This window comes from Schistocerca nitens, chromosome 2, assembly GCF_023898315.1.
Source record: "Schistocerca nitens isolate TAMUIC-IGC-003100 chromosome 2, iqSchNite1.1, whole genome shotgun sequence".
Taxonomy (NCBI): Eukaryota; Metazoa; Arthropoda; class Insecta; order Orthoptera; family Acrididae; genus Schistocerca; species Schistocerca nitens.
This window is the reverse complement of record NC_064615.1, coordinates 810,763,638-810,780,138: the sequence shown is the minus strand read 5'-3', so window position 1 is coordinate 810,780,138 and position 16,501 is coordinate 810,763,638. Positions and strand designations below refer to the sequence as shown.

The 16,501-nt window shown below is 37.5% G+C and overlaps 1 protein-coding gene across 1 annotated transcript; it reads right to left on the bottom strand.

Moving 5' to 3' along the window:
* Nucleotides 1-15,666: 15,666 nt before the first annotated feature.
* Nucleotides 15,667-16,269, bottom strand: LOC126235353 (gustatory and pheromone receptor 32a-like). The gene has a single exon (XM_049944076.1). The coding sequence runs from the start codon at nucleotides 16,267-16,269 to the stop codon at nucleotides 15,667-15,669; it is 603 nt and encodes a 200-aa protein (XP_049800033.1).
* Between the last annotated feature and the right edge of the window lie 232 nt (nucleotides 16,270-16,501).

The following is a 16,501-nucleotide window of genomic DNA, read 5'->3' as shown; positions in this document are numbered from 1 at the left end:
TGAGGGTATTTCGCCTGTCTCATACATCTTGCCCCCAGATGGTAGAGTTTTGTCAGGACTGGCTCTCCCAAGGCCGTCAGTAGTTCTAATGGAACGTTGTCTACTCTCAGGGCCTTGTTTCGGCTTAGGTCTTTGAGTGCTCTGTCAAACTCTTCACGCAGTATCATAACTCCCATTTCATCTTCATCTACATCCTCTTCCATTTCCATAATATTGTCCTCAAGTACATCGCCCTTGTATAGACCCTCTATATAATTGAAGCTCAAATTGGAAATAGAAATGTTGATAGTTGGTAATGAAGTGACTGCCTTTCTGAACAAATGTTCAATGCCTGTAAGTTTGAAAGAGAACTTCCAGTACTTAAAACTAATGTGGCTTTAGACAATACAACTGTTTGCTATGAGGAAAAGCTTAAACCTGAAGAGATTCTGGGGGGAAATGCCAAGTTAAGTATGTAAATTGTGGAGGAAGGGACAGAGGAAAAACATCCATGATATGTTTGGACAGATGAATCTGTTTCTGTGGATGATGGACGTACAAAAGAAATTCATGAAGGGATAAATAAAAAATTACAGGAATTAAATAACACCTCTGTACATGAGAAAGTGTAATTACAAAGACTACCATACAGTAGTGCAGAAATATTTACCACAGCCACGGCCCATCAAGCACTTTAAGTGTAAATTTGAGATGAAAGAACATAACCTGTTCAGAGCTCCACCCTAGACCATACCATTCAGCTATAGGCGACAAGTGATTCTTGAGCTACATAAAATGATTGAAGATAGGTTCATAGAGCCAGTATCATCGCCATATATTAATCCTGTACAAATTGTAGACAAAAACGATGTTAGATTCTAGGCAAATAAACACAGTAATAGCTATACAGGCAGAATGGCCAGAGAAATTATAAGAGTTTATACAAAAATTTTATGGTGCAAAGATTTTTTCTCCCTGGATCTGAGGTACAGCTTTTGGCAAATAGAGATAGCACCAAAATGCTGGAAGCACATGGTATTTATAGCATTCAGACAATGCTTTTAATTTAAAAGGTCACCATTTGCTCTCAATGTATCATCTGCAGCGTTTATAAGGGGTTTAGGCACTATCTCAAACAAAGAGTTACAGTAGAGGCTGACATGCTATGTGGATGACATATTACTCACTGAGCTATCTTGGGAACGGTATAATGAGGTCTTAGGTAAACTCCTCCAAACTCTAAAGGATTGTGGCGTTACAATGAATATTCCAAAATCCATATCTGGAACAAAACAAGTGGAATTTTTGGGACACATTATTTTGGAAAACAGGATAGAGCCAAATCCAGACAAACTTCATGAGGGATTTTGAATCGTTATATAATAGAAAACGACTGCATGGGTTCTTGGGACTTGTCAACTGCTGTAAAAGATTAATATGGATTGACACGTTAGCGACATCACGCTTACATGCTCTTGCAGGCAAAAATACATCATGTGCATGACATCAGCAAGCAGATGAAGAATTGCAAATATTAAAAGTAGTATTCAGAATGAGATTTTCACTCTGCAGCGGAGTGTGCGCTGATACGAAACTTCCTGGCAGATTAAAACTTTGTGCCGGACCGAGACTCGAACTCGCGACCTTTGCCTTCTGAAAAAGGCAAAGGTCCCGAGTTCGAGTCTCGGTCTGGGACAAAGTTTTAATCTGCCAGGAAGTTTCAAAAGTAGTATTGTTTAACCATCCACATTAATACACCCAGATCTGACATAGGCTTTCTGTATGGCAAAAGATAGAGCAGAAAAGGAACTGGGGGTAGCGTTGTTTCAACAATGTGAACAGGAGGGACAAATTACTAATAAAATTATTACACTGGCAAGTCGGGTCCTGATGGCTCAAATGATTCAAATGGCTCTGAGCATTACGGGACTTAACATCTATGGTCATCAGTCCCCTAGAACTTAGAACTACTTAAACCTAACTAACCTAAGGACATCACACAACACCCAGCCACCACGAGGCAGAGAAAATCCCTGACGGCGCCGGGAATCGAACCCGGGTAACCGGGCGTGGGAATCGAGAACGCTACCGCACGACCACGAGTTGCGGGCGGTCCTGATGAAGAGTGAAATAATTTACTCCGTTAGAGAGTTGGAGACGTTCGCTGTAGTATGATGATTTCGAAGATGTTGTTACTTTCTATTTGGTAGGAAAACAAGGGTGTTTCCAGATCATAAGGCCTTGGAGTTCTTTCTAACTGCTAAATTCACACATGGTACAATTGCACGTTGTATACCAATCCTATAAGAATAATTATGACCTCTCGATAACCTTTGTCCCAGGGCCAGTAGACTTTTTGATAGATATCCTCTCAAGATCCACATGAGGTGTTTCTAGTAACATGGGAAGAAGTAATGAGAAGGTTTAGTTCAGGATCTGTTATGTGAAAAATGTACCATTTAAATTATATCACCACAGCATTTTAACAAATAGCAGAGGAACAAAACAAAGGTTCTGAGATTTCAGAGATAGAGCATGAATGGAAGAATAAAGACTCTTGTCAATTAGGCAACATTACCTTTTGAGGGAAGAGGTCTTGTTTCATTGATGTAATGTAGATACCACTTCATGGGTAGTGTGTATTCCAGAAGAGCTGACTAACAAATACATTTGGTATAGGTATCTTAGTAATGGTCACTTTGGTCTGAAAAGTGATTTTTAAAGTTGAAACAGTCGTGTTACTTTCCAAATATGGAGAGGCAAACTAGAAAAGTTGTAGCCAAGTGTATCGAACGTCAGCCCGCTAAGCACATGATAATTTAATCCAAGCCACCCATGTTTCCCATAAATCCAGACAAATTAAGGCATTCACAAAACAGATTTGATGGGCCATTTGCTGTGAACAAAGAAGGGACATATGATAGTTTTTGTGGTAATAGAATTAAGTTGTATGTCACTGTACTGCTCTGAAAAAGGCGACAGCATTCAGTGTTAGTAAGGCTCTCAAGCAATATTTCTTGAAGCAAGTTGACATAGTTGACAAGATACTGTCAGATAATGGACCACGATATAGATCCAAACTTTGGCATGCAACACTGCATAAACATAGGCTTAGGCATTTATATAAAGTGAGTGCAACTCTGGAAGAATGCTCAATGAAGGAGCTGGGGACACCGCGTCGTTTGTATTGTAGTAAAAGGCAAAACATATGGGACACATATTTAGATGAATTTAAAGTGGTGATCAATTTACTTCCTCCAATTACTGTGCCAAAGAATAAATCACCCCAGGTAGCATAAGGGAGGAGATAAAATTTTTCCCAATTCCAAGAGATCAACATTGGAATCTAGTGGCGATGGCGCTAAACAACTGTGGGACCATAAAGATGGAGAAGATGGTGGACAAAACTGCCACTAAGCGGATATTTACTATAGGAAAGAAGGTCCTTGTGAAAACATAATAGTTGTCCAATAAACAACAACAACGTCACAAATTCTGTGAAGCATGTAAGGATCTAGTGCGAATCATAGAGTTGTCCACACAAATGCCATGTAACCAATTAACCCAAAGACGGAAATTACTGGGTATGCACCATGTAAGTAATTTGAAAGCTTATGAGGATTGAAAATGTAGTATTCCGAGCTCTCAATAAAGAATTTGACTGAAGAGAAGTACATTAATGATGTTTTAATTTTTCATATGACATTAATAGATCTTTCATTTGCAGGTCAGAGATAACTGACACCCCAGTAGTACTCATAATTAAGGATCTTCATAAATGGAATAATTGTCTCCATATGGACACAGACATGATTTGGAAAGATGATATTGTCATAGGTAAAGAGGCAAGGATATCAGAGGTACTATAAAGCAAACAAAGGTGTTCGAATAATTTGAATTATAATTTTGAAATATCTCTTTAGGAGTATAAAAATCTAAATTATAAGGAAACATCTTTTTTCGATGAGTTTTGTTTCAGAATTCATCAGGGAAAAAAAGAACGCTGACTGAGAACAGCAACGATGTCATAGAGAGAAAGCTGCATCAGTAAACCAGTTACTTTACGAAGCATGATGTATTAACCCTTTGTGTTAGAATCAAAAGCGAAGCAGAAAAGAAAGAGAGATGAGGAACTAACTATATGTTATGAATAACCTTTCACAACGTACATCACCATTATTCCACACTCGCACTCTTCCTAAAAGTTGAGGAAACTTGGATACGATGTACAAAGAAGCGATATTTTTAACTTAACATTGAGTCTTTTTATTGGAAAAAAAGGTCGTTTAAAGTTATACGCCTATTGTAAAGTTTTAGGGGCGATATGTAGAAGTGGGATTAATATGTATTTTTGTAAACACGAGCAGACGATGATCACCACAACACAATGTCAATATTCGATGACGATCCAGGGGCAACTTGAACTTTTAACAGAATAAGAGATGGCCTCACATATGGCGATGGAGAGAGGTAGGAAGAATGAGTGGAAAGGAGTTCGTAAGTATTGCTCTTGTTGTTACTGTAACGGAGAATATGAGGAATGGCACAGAGCAGATACCAGAGGTATTCAACTGCAGAGACGGAACAAGTTGAATGGTAGATGCTGGATCGGCAAAAGAAATTTTAGAGGATCCGTTTTGCGGCATTTACCCGTTCAGCGAGGCAGCTTGGGGCCATAAAGCTATTAAGAAAACTGGACGCCAGTGGCGAATTTTACGACGGGAGAGCGCTTATGTGAAACAAACCTATCAGGAAGAAGCATGGAATTCGGTGTCAGTACCATGTAGGAGAAGTGTGAAACAGAATACTGGAAAATGTACTTGGAGTGAATGTGCTAAAACAAATCCTGTAATCGCCAAATTACATATCTTCAAATCATATAAACTACATCCTATCAAACTAAACACACAAATTCCATTTTCCATATCCCAGCCAAAGAAGAAAAAAGTAACAGATAAGAAGAAGGGAAGAATCAGAAAATGTAGAAGAGATGATTTAGAAGAAGGGGGAAGAGAGAAAATGGGCTAGAAGCATCGGGAGTTTACCTACCCATATCCTACCCTTACATTTTTAATCATTAGTATGAAATCAAGATCACTAGACACCCCTGGAACAATTCAGTTGGGTGTTACATCAACGCTGACAGCACATTAACATCTTGGGAGTTAATACAGCAGGGTCCGATACAAGTAATGCCAATATGGAATTATTACAGCTACTATGAGTTGACACTACCATACATGTATGAGTGATGTACACAGCACACCAATGCTCTGCTAACCTAGTCTCCTACTAAACCTTACCAGTCATGGGACTGTATAAGGAGACCAAACATCACACTCTCATGGTACTCACTCTAAGCCATCACCATCGCTGAATCATTCATCCACATGTCATCACCCACCATGTTCTGTAGACTACAGTGTCGCATTGATGAAGAAACGGCTAAGAAATATTTGAGAACGTTGTGTCATAGTGTATCATCAAAACAGTTATCGTTGGATTCCTACAGAAATACTGTGACGTTTTTTACTGTCGTTTACAATATTTCTAAACTACATAAGTTGAATTCATGTGATCCCATATTTTTATAAATTACTAAACGGTATGTACTCGGTATGTATTTTAGGTTTATATGTATTAATAATTGGCATAATGAGTTTCGTAAATATTTGATATTCCTTAACAAGAGTATCACATTAATGCGACAACTGAATATTTTAAATGTTTAAAGAAGTGTAAAATTGTATATGTTGCATTGAATGAAGGATAGATTCTACAGGGTAGTCCATTGATAGTGACCGGGCCAAATATCTCACGAAATAAGCATCAAACGAGAAAACTACAAAGAACGAAACTCGTCTAGCTTGAAGGGGGAAACCAGGTGGTGCTATGGTTGGCCCGCTAGATGGAGCTGCCATAGGTCAAACGGATATCAAGTCGGTTTTTTTTAATAGGAACCCCCATTTTTTATTACATATTCGTGTAGTACGTAAAGAAATATGAATGTTTTAGTTGGACCACTTTTTTCGCTTTGTGATAGATGGCGCTGTAATAGTCACAAACGTATAAGTACGTGGTATCACGTAACATTCCTCCAGTGCGGACGGTATTTGCTTCGTGATACATTACCCGTGTTAAAATGGACCGTTTATCAATTGTGGAAAAGGTCGATATCGTGTTTATGTATGGCTATTGTGATCAAAACGCCAAACGGGCGTTTGCTATGTATGCTGCTCGGTATCCTGGACATCATCCAAGTGTCCGGACCGTTCGCTGGATACTTAGGTTATTTAAGGAAACAGGAAGTGTTCAGCCACATGTGAAACGTCAACAACGACCTGCTACAAATGATGATTCCCAAGTAGATGTTTTAGCTGCTGTCGCGGCTAATCCGCACATCAGTAGCAGACAAATTGCGCGAGAATCGGGAATCTCAAAAACGTCGGTGTTGAGACTGCTATCAACATCGATTGCACCAGTAACATATTTTTATGCACCAGGAATTGCATGGCGACGACTTTGAACGTAGTGTACAGTCCTGCCACTGAGCACAAGAGAAATTACGGGACGATGACAGATTTTTTGCACGCGTTCTATTTAGCGACGAAGCGTCATTCACCAACAGCGTTAACGTAAACTGGCATAATATGCACTATTCGGCAACGGAAAATCCACGATGACTGCGACAGGTGGAACATCAGCGACCTTCGTGGGTTAATGTATGGGGCGGCACTATGGGAGGAAGGATAATTGGCCCCCATTTTATCGATGGCTACCTAAATGGTGCAATGTATGCTAATTTCCTACGTAATGTTCTACGATGTTACTACAAGATGTTTCTCCATGACAGAATGGTGATGTACTTCCAACATGATGAATGTCCGGCACATAGCTCGCGTTAAAGCAGTATTGAATAGCATATTTCATGACAGATGGATTGGTCGTCGAAGCACCATACCATGGCCCGCACGTTCACCGGATCTGACGTCCCCGGATTTCTTTCTGTGGGGAAAGTTGAAGGATATTTTCTATCGTGATCCACCGACAACGCCTAACAATTTGCGTCAGCGCATTGTCAGTGCATGTGCGAACATTACGGAAGGCGAACTACTCGCTTTTGAGAGGAACGTCGTTACACGTATTGCGAAATGCATTGAGGTTGGCGGACATCATTTTGAGCATTTATTGCATTAATGTGGTATTTACAGGTAATCACGCTGTAACAGCATGCGTTCTCAGAAATGATAAGTTCACAAAGGTACACGTATCACATTGGAACAACCGTAATAAAATGTTCAAACGTACAAAAGTTCTGTATTTTAATTTAAAAAACCTACCTGTTACTAACTGTTCGTCTAAAACTGAGACCCATATGTTTGTGACTATTACAGCGCCATCTATCACAAAGCGAAAAAAATGGTCCAACTAAAACATTCATATTTCTTTACATACTACAGGAATATGTAATAAAAAATGGGGGTTCCTATTTAAATAAAACGCACTTGATATCCATTTGACCTATGGCAGCGCCAACTAGCAGGCCAACCATAGCGCCATCTGGTTTCCCACTTCAAGCTATACAAGTTTCGTTCTTTGCCGCTTATTTCGTGAGATATTTGCCCTGCTCACGATCAGTGGACCACCCTGTATAGCAGTAATCAGGATAGACCTCGTAGAGGACCTTTAAGGTAGTAGGCTAAGAGAAAGCTTACTTACCTTCACTCACTACCATCATCACACTTAATTAACACAAGTGGTATCCATTAATAAATCCTCCTTATGGTGTTAAATTCTTGACAGTGATTTAAATAGTAAATTTCAAAGATGATTTAATATAATATTTTCCACTGGCACAGAAGTAAAAGTGATTTCAATTGGTAATTTAGTGATAAATAACTCTTCATACAAACTCAATAAAAAGAATATTTCAAAATAGCACCTGAGAGAAAATTAAATGAGAGTTAAAAAATTTTGTGTTATGAGATTACATTAAGTCTACTTTTAAGGTAGCTAGAAATATTGATGATATTCCTTGTGAGAATCGAATTTTTATATTGAGAACTTCTATGTAGTTTTGTATGGTGTTAGTGAATGCCTCGAACATTAACTGACCCCAGCACAAAATTAACTCAGAAGGGGAAGGAAACATAAGGCAGCATAATTTTTACCATATAACATGTTAATTTCTTCGTTAGATCGATCCTACTCGGTAAGATAATTTGTTTGATATGTTACAAGCCATAAATTGAAGGCATTTAGGTAATTTACATAGTACAAAGCGTAATAGGGACATATGTGTCTTATATGTTCACGATATTAACAATTCCTACCTCACTAGCATATACGTGATATTTTGGTAGCAAAGAGAAACTGAAGTGAAAGAGGTTTGTCGATTAGCAACTCAGAAGTACAACAAGGAAATACACTCAGCGAGCTACAGCAGAGCGACCCTTGCAGCAGGGAGGCACGTTAGTGGGCAATGGGGTTTTGAAAGAGGAAAGCATAAAATGTAGCACCATGGGCCTTCTGTAAACAGTAGAAACAAGTCATACTACCCTGGACAGTGCGTGTGATTCCCATGCTGAGAACTTGGCCTCGTGGAGGAAATCTCTAACCCTGGTTGGTCAGGAAGAATCGAGCATATCCAAGAGTTTGTCTTGGGGATTCTTATTGGTCGAGTAAGCTAAGATCAGTATCCAATGATCCTACATTCATTGAAATTAAGCTCAATGAAAAGTTCAGACAGGCAGGTACTAGTGATGTGAAAATATCACAAGATTCTCATAACAGTACAGTGAAAAATAATGTATGTCATAAGATTCACATAAAATCACAGTAAAAAATAATGTTGATATACTGTGTCAGAATATCAGGGGATTAAGAAACAAAGTAGATGAGCTCCTTGTTTGTATAGAAGATTTAGAAAATGAAGGTGGAATAGATATACTATGCCTGTCTGAACATCATATATCGACAGGTATGGAAATGGTAAATGTAGGTGGGTATAACCTTTCAGCACATGTAAGCAGACACACTATGAAAAGAGGAGTAGTTGCCATATATGTTAAAATCAGTGACAGTGTGAAAAATTTGGAAATTAAAAAATTTTACGTAGAGCAACACATAGAAGCATGTTCATGTGAGCTTAAAATAAATAAAGTCACTGTATAGCTGTAGCCGTGTATAGGTCCCCATTGAGAAATTTTCAACTATTTTTGAAAAATTTGGATCCTTTGTTGTGCTACCTGTCAGACAAAGGAAAGCAAATTATTGTTTGTGGGGATTTCAAAGTATATTTTCGGAAAGAGTCAGATAGAAAGCTTGACCTTGAAGTATTACTTGGTTCTTTCAATTTCACATCAGTTATTGATTTTCCTACTCCGGTGGTACTGGAAAGCAGCACACTGATGGATAACGTTTTCAGAGACCAAGATAAATTCAATCAAATAAAAACTTTTCCTGTTAAGAATGGTGTGTCTGATCACGATGCACTGCTGGTTACAGTACATGATATAGCTCCATACAATAATGCGAAACAGTCCTCCAAAATAGTGTGTTCCGTTAACGATTTAACACTTCAAAATTTTGGGGAAAGCTTGCAACAGTTAGACTGGAATGAGGTGTACAGGGAACATGATGCTAATTTAAAATTTAACATATTTCATGATTCCTTTGTAAGTATATTTGAAAACAGTTTCCCTAAGAAAACAGTGAAGAAACCATGTAAAAAGCAGTGGCTTACTAAAGGTATAAAAATATCTTGGGCGCGGTAGCGCGCCAGCGGGTAGTAGTAGCAGTAACTCAATGCTCGGAGTAAGAAGTACAGTCGAGTGCTGCTAGTCCTAGCTGTGTTACATCTAACGGCTAGTGTGTGGATCTAAGTACGACGGGAAAGTAATGGTCGGCGTATCTGGAAGTGTAGTTAGATTGTTATGACATTGTTTTATATGACTACTGAGCCTGACACAGCACTTACGTAAAAGTTCCCGTTCCACCTACTGCGCTACAAACAGGTAAACTTTATTTTTGACACAATTATTCACGTACTTAACAGTACTGTCGCTCATCAGTTGAGCTGGCGACCGATTTTTTAATTGCCTTTACAACTTAATCATTTCTTTCGGCAAAATTTCCACTAGCAAATTTTATTTCGAAATTATTTCCATTATTTCATTTACATATCGTTATTGAACGAAATTATTCATTCAATAATGATCAAGTTATAACGTCTCCTGTTTCCCGCGGAATAATCATTATTTACTTTGGATTCGGATGCCTTATCCCAATGCGGGTCAAAATTCATAATTCACGGTCATTGTCAACTTGTAATTTCGCAAATCCCGGGAAGCAGGGGGGTGTTATAGGAGGACTAATGAACTCGAATCAATGAAACATTATCAAAGCTACTGCACTCTATTAAGAAAAGTTATTAAAAAGTGTAGAAGTATGTGCATTACGTCTGAGATTAGCACATCTGATAATAAAATTAAAACAATTTGGAATGTTGTGAAAAGGGAAACAGGGCAGCCAAGTGCACAGGAAGACTGTATTTCTATCAAACACAATGAAAAGTTTGTTAAGAAGAAGTCAGAAGTAGAAAACATTTTTAATAATCATTTTTTTAAGTGTTGTAGAGAAAATAGGTTCCAGCTATTCATTAGAAAATGCAAGGCAGTGTATGGAAGAGGCAGTACTTACGAAATTTGATAAAATTGAAATTCAACACCTCTCTTTCTGAAATAGGAAAATAATAAATTTAATAAATTCACTCAAAAGTAAAAGCTCACACGGAATTGATGGCATTTCCAACAGAGTACTAAAAGCTTTTTCCCAACAAATAAGTAGGATTTTCATCCACATATGTAGTAGCTCACTGAAACAGAGAATTTTTCCAGATAGACTGAAATATGCTATTGTTAAACCATTGCATAAAAAAGGGGATAGATCTGATGCTAACAACTACTGCCCAATCTCACTTCTGACAGCTTTATCCAAAATTCTTGAAAAAGTAATGTATTCAAGGGTAGCATCAAGTATTTGTAAAAATGAAATACTAACAAAATATCAATTTGATTTTCAGAAAGGCTTTTCAACAGAAAATGCTATATATACTTTCACTGATCAAATATTAAATGCAATGAATAACCAAACATCACTCATTGGGATATTTTGTGTTCTCTCAAAGGCTTTTGATTGTGTGAATCATGAAATTCTTCTAGATAATCTTAAGTATTGTGGTATGAATGGGACAATGAACAAATGGTTTAATTCATACCTTACAGTAATAATGCAGAAGGTTGAAATTAACAGTACAAATAGTTTACAAAAACCAGCAGAGTTCTCTAACTGGGGAGGTATCAAGAACGGTGTCTCACAAGGTTTAGTCTTGGGTCCCTTATTGTTGTTAATATGTATTAATGACTTGCCACTCTATATTCATGAAGATGCAAAGTTAGTTCTTTTTGCTGATGATACAAGTATAGTAATACACCCACGAAGCAAGAATCAGCTGAGGAAATTGCAAATAAAGTCTTTCAGAAAATTATTAAGTGGTTCTCTACAAATGGACTCTCACTAAATTTTGAGAAAACAGTTTATACAATTCTGCACAGTAAATGGCATAACACCATTTATAAACATAGACTATGAACGAAGTCTGTTGCCAAGGTAGCTCAAAATTTCTGGGTGTGTACATTGATGAGAAATTGAATTGGAAGAAACACATCGATGATCTGCTGAAACGTTTAGGCCCAGCTACTTATGCTATTAGGCTTATTACAAATTTTGGTGATAAACATATCAGTAAATTAGCCTACTATGCCTATTTTCATTCACTGCTTTCATATGGCGTCATATTCTGGGGCAATTCGTCAGTAAGAGAGAAAGTATTCATTGCACAAAAGTGTGTAATCAGAATAATAGCTGGAGCCCACCCAAGATACCTTGCAGACATTTATTTAAGGAACTCAGGATAGTCACAGTACCTAAGCCATACATATATTCACTTATGAAATTTTTCATTAATAACCAATCCCAAATCAAAAATAACACCGAAGTGCATAGCTACAACACTAGAAGAAAGGATGATATTTACTATTCTGGATTAAATCTCACTTTGGCACAGAAAAGAGTGAATTATGCTGCCACAAAAATCTTTGGTCATTTGCCAAATAGTATTAAAAGAGTTACAGATAACCAACCAACATTTAAAAGCAAATTCAAAGAATCTCTGAATGACAACTTCTATTCAATAGATGAATTCTTAGATATGATGTAGTAACTGTAAAAAAAAATAATAATTAATAATTTTGTGTAAAGAAAACTTACATTAAAGTGACACGTTCCACATCACTACAAAATGTTGTATTCATGATCTATGGAACAAGGATTAATGTATGTGTGTATGTATGTGATGATGGACAGTAACAAGTATGCCCATGGGCAGATACCAGTCATCGAAACAATCGAGGCTGCAGTACAGGGGAGGGGGGGGGGAGAAGTTGGCGACCAAATAGGTACAATTTGTGCCCATTCACTCTCTGCAGGTGTCATGTGTTGCATGAAGCACTTAATGATCTGCACTGACGCTGACAGACATATTTTTCTGTGAACACTTTGTTGATTCACGAAAATCTGTGTCAGTCAAATTTGTTCTGGATTTCTCCCTAGTGGAGTACACAAGGTTAAAATTTGGAGAGTGATCTGTCAGGTAATTATTATTGCCCAGCCACAGTAGTTTAGTTTATACTGTTGCAGTATACAGTTTTGATTTTTATAGCAAAGTCATTTGAAATACTTTTAGCAGACTTTCGGTATTAAGTTTCTAGTGACCTTAATCATTATTTTTCTTGTGTTTATTTTGCTATGTGATTTCTGTAGCTTATATAGAATTACCATTTCTGCATCCTGAATCCAATTGTGTATGGTAATCCACGTAATAAATTCTTTTCTACAGGGAACAGACTGTTGTTTGGGCTAAAGCAGAGTTGCCCCTTACTCACTGACATATTTTAGCTACACTAAAGACAGCTGTTCTTCTGATGTGTAACAATCAATGTGGCTGGGATCCACACAGCTGGCAGAGCCTGGGTTCACCGGATTTAAGACTTAATTTTTCTTTACAGGCATTCCCTGTGCGCTAAGTGTTGGGGTAGATAACTGGTTCGTTATAAGCTGCTGACGTTTCCGTGATTACCAGGGGAAGTTATGGATTTAAAAACAAACACCAAACTATCTGAACCGAACTGCGCATTGTTGGATATTTTCAGGATAGGTATAAGTATCACAATATGAAAATTTTTACCTAATTTATTGATAAAACATGAAAGGAATAACTTGTATTAGGAACATAATATAATGACACAAATGAAACATTTCATAGGTCTGGTTTCTTATTGGCACTAAATCTGAATATATAAAATCATGCCTTTTTCCTTGCAAAACTCTTACAATAAGAATAGCAACAGGAATAGGATTCATATTCATCTGGTATCTAAAATAGAACAATTTATTTCAGTACAAATTAAAATAAAATAACCATTTTAAAAATGTAACTTGTGACAAATATGCCTATTATCATTTACACAGTTGTCTATCAGTTAATTATTGTTTCAAAAGTTATAAAGAGAAAATTTGCAAATAAATAGAGTAGGAAAAAGGGGTGGTAGTCAATATCCTTAAAAGTAACAAAGGGTAAATGGTATTGGAAGAGCCAACTTCTGACAGAAAAATTATTTTAAGAAAATAGAAACAATAAAATTCAAAACTGAGTTATTATTTTAGTACAAACCTAAATAAAGTAGTAGGGGATATGAGTAGTTTCTCAAAATTGAATAACATTTATTAGTTTAATCTTTCAGAGTTTACATTAATTAAATTGTCTACATGGTGACATGGTGACAAAAATCTTCTGAAACGTAACTAGATTATAATAACATACACAAGCATTTCAGCAATGAATGGTGATGAAAGGCATGAGTTATTATGTTGGTCTTACAGTAACTTTATAAGTTAATGATTAAGAAATATATAATAATATGTTAACAATAGTGACATTACGCTAAATGTGATGATCTGTGTAGATTATCAGGTGATTTTACCTAAGTAACAGAACAAACTAAAAGATGGTGAACAGAAATATTAAATTAGGAAAGGTTTATAATTGAAAAACTTCTCTGATAGATAATAAACTGTGTCAGGTGTACTATAAATGTATTTCAATTGTCATTTTGTTACATCACTAGTACAGCCAGTAATGTCATTAGCACAAAAGTTTAAAAATACCATATTTTACACAATAAATACGATCTTTTGGAACAGAAGTGTGATGCAATTTTATTAGTTCTGTAATATAATGGTGGTGCCAACACTGAGTTATGGATTAAGTTATGCACACAAATAAAACAGAAAGCCAGAAGAATTCAGATAGCTAATACCAGACCCTCAACGAAAACTGCAGAATTCGTGTTATAGTGCAGCAAAGAGGAGAAGTGTGCCAGCCACCACCCAAAAGCAGTTATCATAAATGCAATAATAGAAACACATGTGACTGAACTGCTGCGACATACAGTAAGAATAATGTGGTCAGTCATTTGACTGAAAGAGAAACAAGGGCATTATAAAAAATTTTAACACTGATTCAAACTAGATGCTGCATAGTCCTTGATGTTACTACTGCCATTGCTGCAAATTTTGACTTCCATGGTTGATGCCAGATCCAGAATTCTGAATTAATTCACCTGCAATGGTATTTTCATTCCAGTTCCCCATCTGGCTAAACATACATTAATAACAATTTTCGTTTTGTACTCAAAACACAAAATGTTAAATAAAGAACGTCTTCTGCGTCAAAAACCACACAGACCCCACTTTTTGACACTTCAGATGGTATCAGCTACTTCTTGGTGAACTATCTAACTATAGGATCTGTTGGAGCATTGAGTTCGATGGAAACTGTTGTGTTTCAATAAAGAACGTGTCTCAAGAACATTCCAGGGTTAGAGTTAGTTACTCAGCACAGTAGTAAGAAGGTGAGTTCTGATGTTCTTCATGAAGCTATCTTCAGTATGTACATATTAAGAAATGTTTTCTATGGGAGGAATTTGTTACTGCTCCTGGCCGATGGATAACTATGTACTGATTAAATAATTCGCGGTACACTTCTAAAGAATACAAATCATTAGGGTTTGATTTCCTGAGGCCGATGAGGTCATAAGAATCTCAGGATGGGTCATTCTGTCCCAAGAAAGTAGGTGTGTACATCACACCCCTCTTTCTAGTACACTGAAGAAAACTGCAGAACAACTACGCCAGTTTGTCTGACTGAATAAACAAAACACTGCTCCTCCTTAACTCTACTCTCTCAACCAGGGCAACACTTTGCTTCATTATTATGTTTATGAAGAACATAGTTGGAGTCATATCACATATTGTTACTCAAAATTAACGAAAAATGACCAGTGACTCAGTGTAAAGTCAGAGCGATTCATCTCAACTAGATACAAACACACTAGAAACCAGATTACTCTTCATTTTTGCTGATTTAAAACTCACAAAATCACAACCAAATACATTCAAATAGGAATCGAGAATACTCCTTCTGATAACCGTTCTGAAATATAGAAGATAAAAGTTGCAATCAGTGGTAAGAATAATACAGCCAGTCGGCTAAATTGTAAATCTTATTTAGTTAAGTGCAGACTGACCAATAATAACAAGATATGTTATGACAACAGCAAGTGCTGAAACCAGCAGACGTCGGTCGACTTCGATGAATCCTGCAGCTGTGAAGCGCAGAAGCGAGTCCTGCGACGTCACACGCAGGAAGGCTTCCACTTCGCCAGCGAACGAAGAGCGCAGCACTGGTGACCTCCGGAGGATCACGCCGGTACGCCTCGCCGCGTTCTCGAATGCGGCACAGGACAACGCTATGGCAACCAGCTTGAGGCAGTGGTAGGCGAGCCACAGCACCGACGTACTTACTGATTTATTGTATATTAGTATCTCCGTAGAGGATAATCCCGAAATGACGATAAGTAACTCGTACGCACTACAGGTGGCGCCGATCACACACTGTGCGATGTCAGTGGCTACTAGTAAACCAAAGTGTTCCTCCAGGAACTCGGCTGCGCGCCCTAACGCCACGAACGCCTCCAACAGATGGCTCAACCTTCCTGTCGTTATAGCCTCCTGTGGCGCTACTAGCAAAACCCGAAGGTCGGAACGGAGCACCATCTCCAAAAGGCATGTATTAAGACTCCTCAATCTCACCCACAGCTCCAGGGCCATCAGAACGAACTGATGGGTTACAATTGAGTCTATAAACCATCGGAAAACAATATGTAATAACGCAAACATTCCTGCAGGAGCTGATCTTAAACTAAATATAACTCCACTCATTAGCACAACGTTAATGACGATCGCAAGACCAACAGTAACTTTACCATAAATTGGCAGCTTCACAGGAACGTGGTCATTTACAAACTTGAGCTCTTTAATGAAGGATCGTATATGTGCTAGT

Bases quoted from the DNA above. Each gene is read 5' to 3' on its own strand.
- LOC126235353 (XM_049944076.1), bottom strand. From the start codon at position 16,269: ATGGCCCTGGAGCTGTGGGTGAGATTGAGGAGTCTTAATACATGCCTT.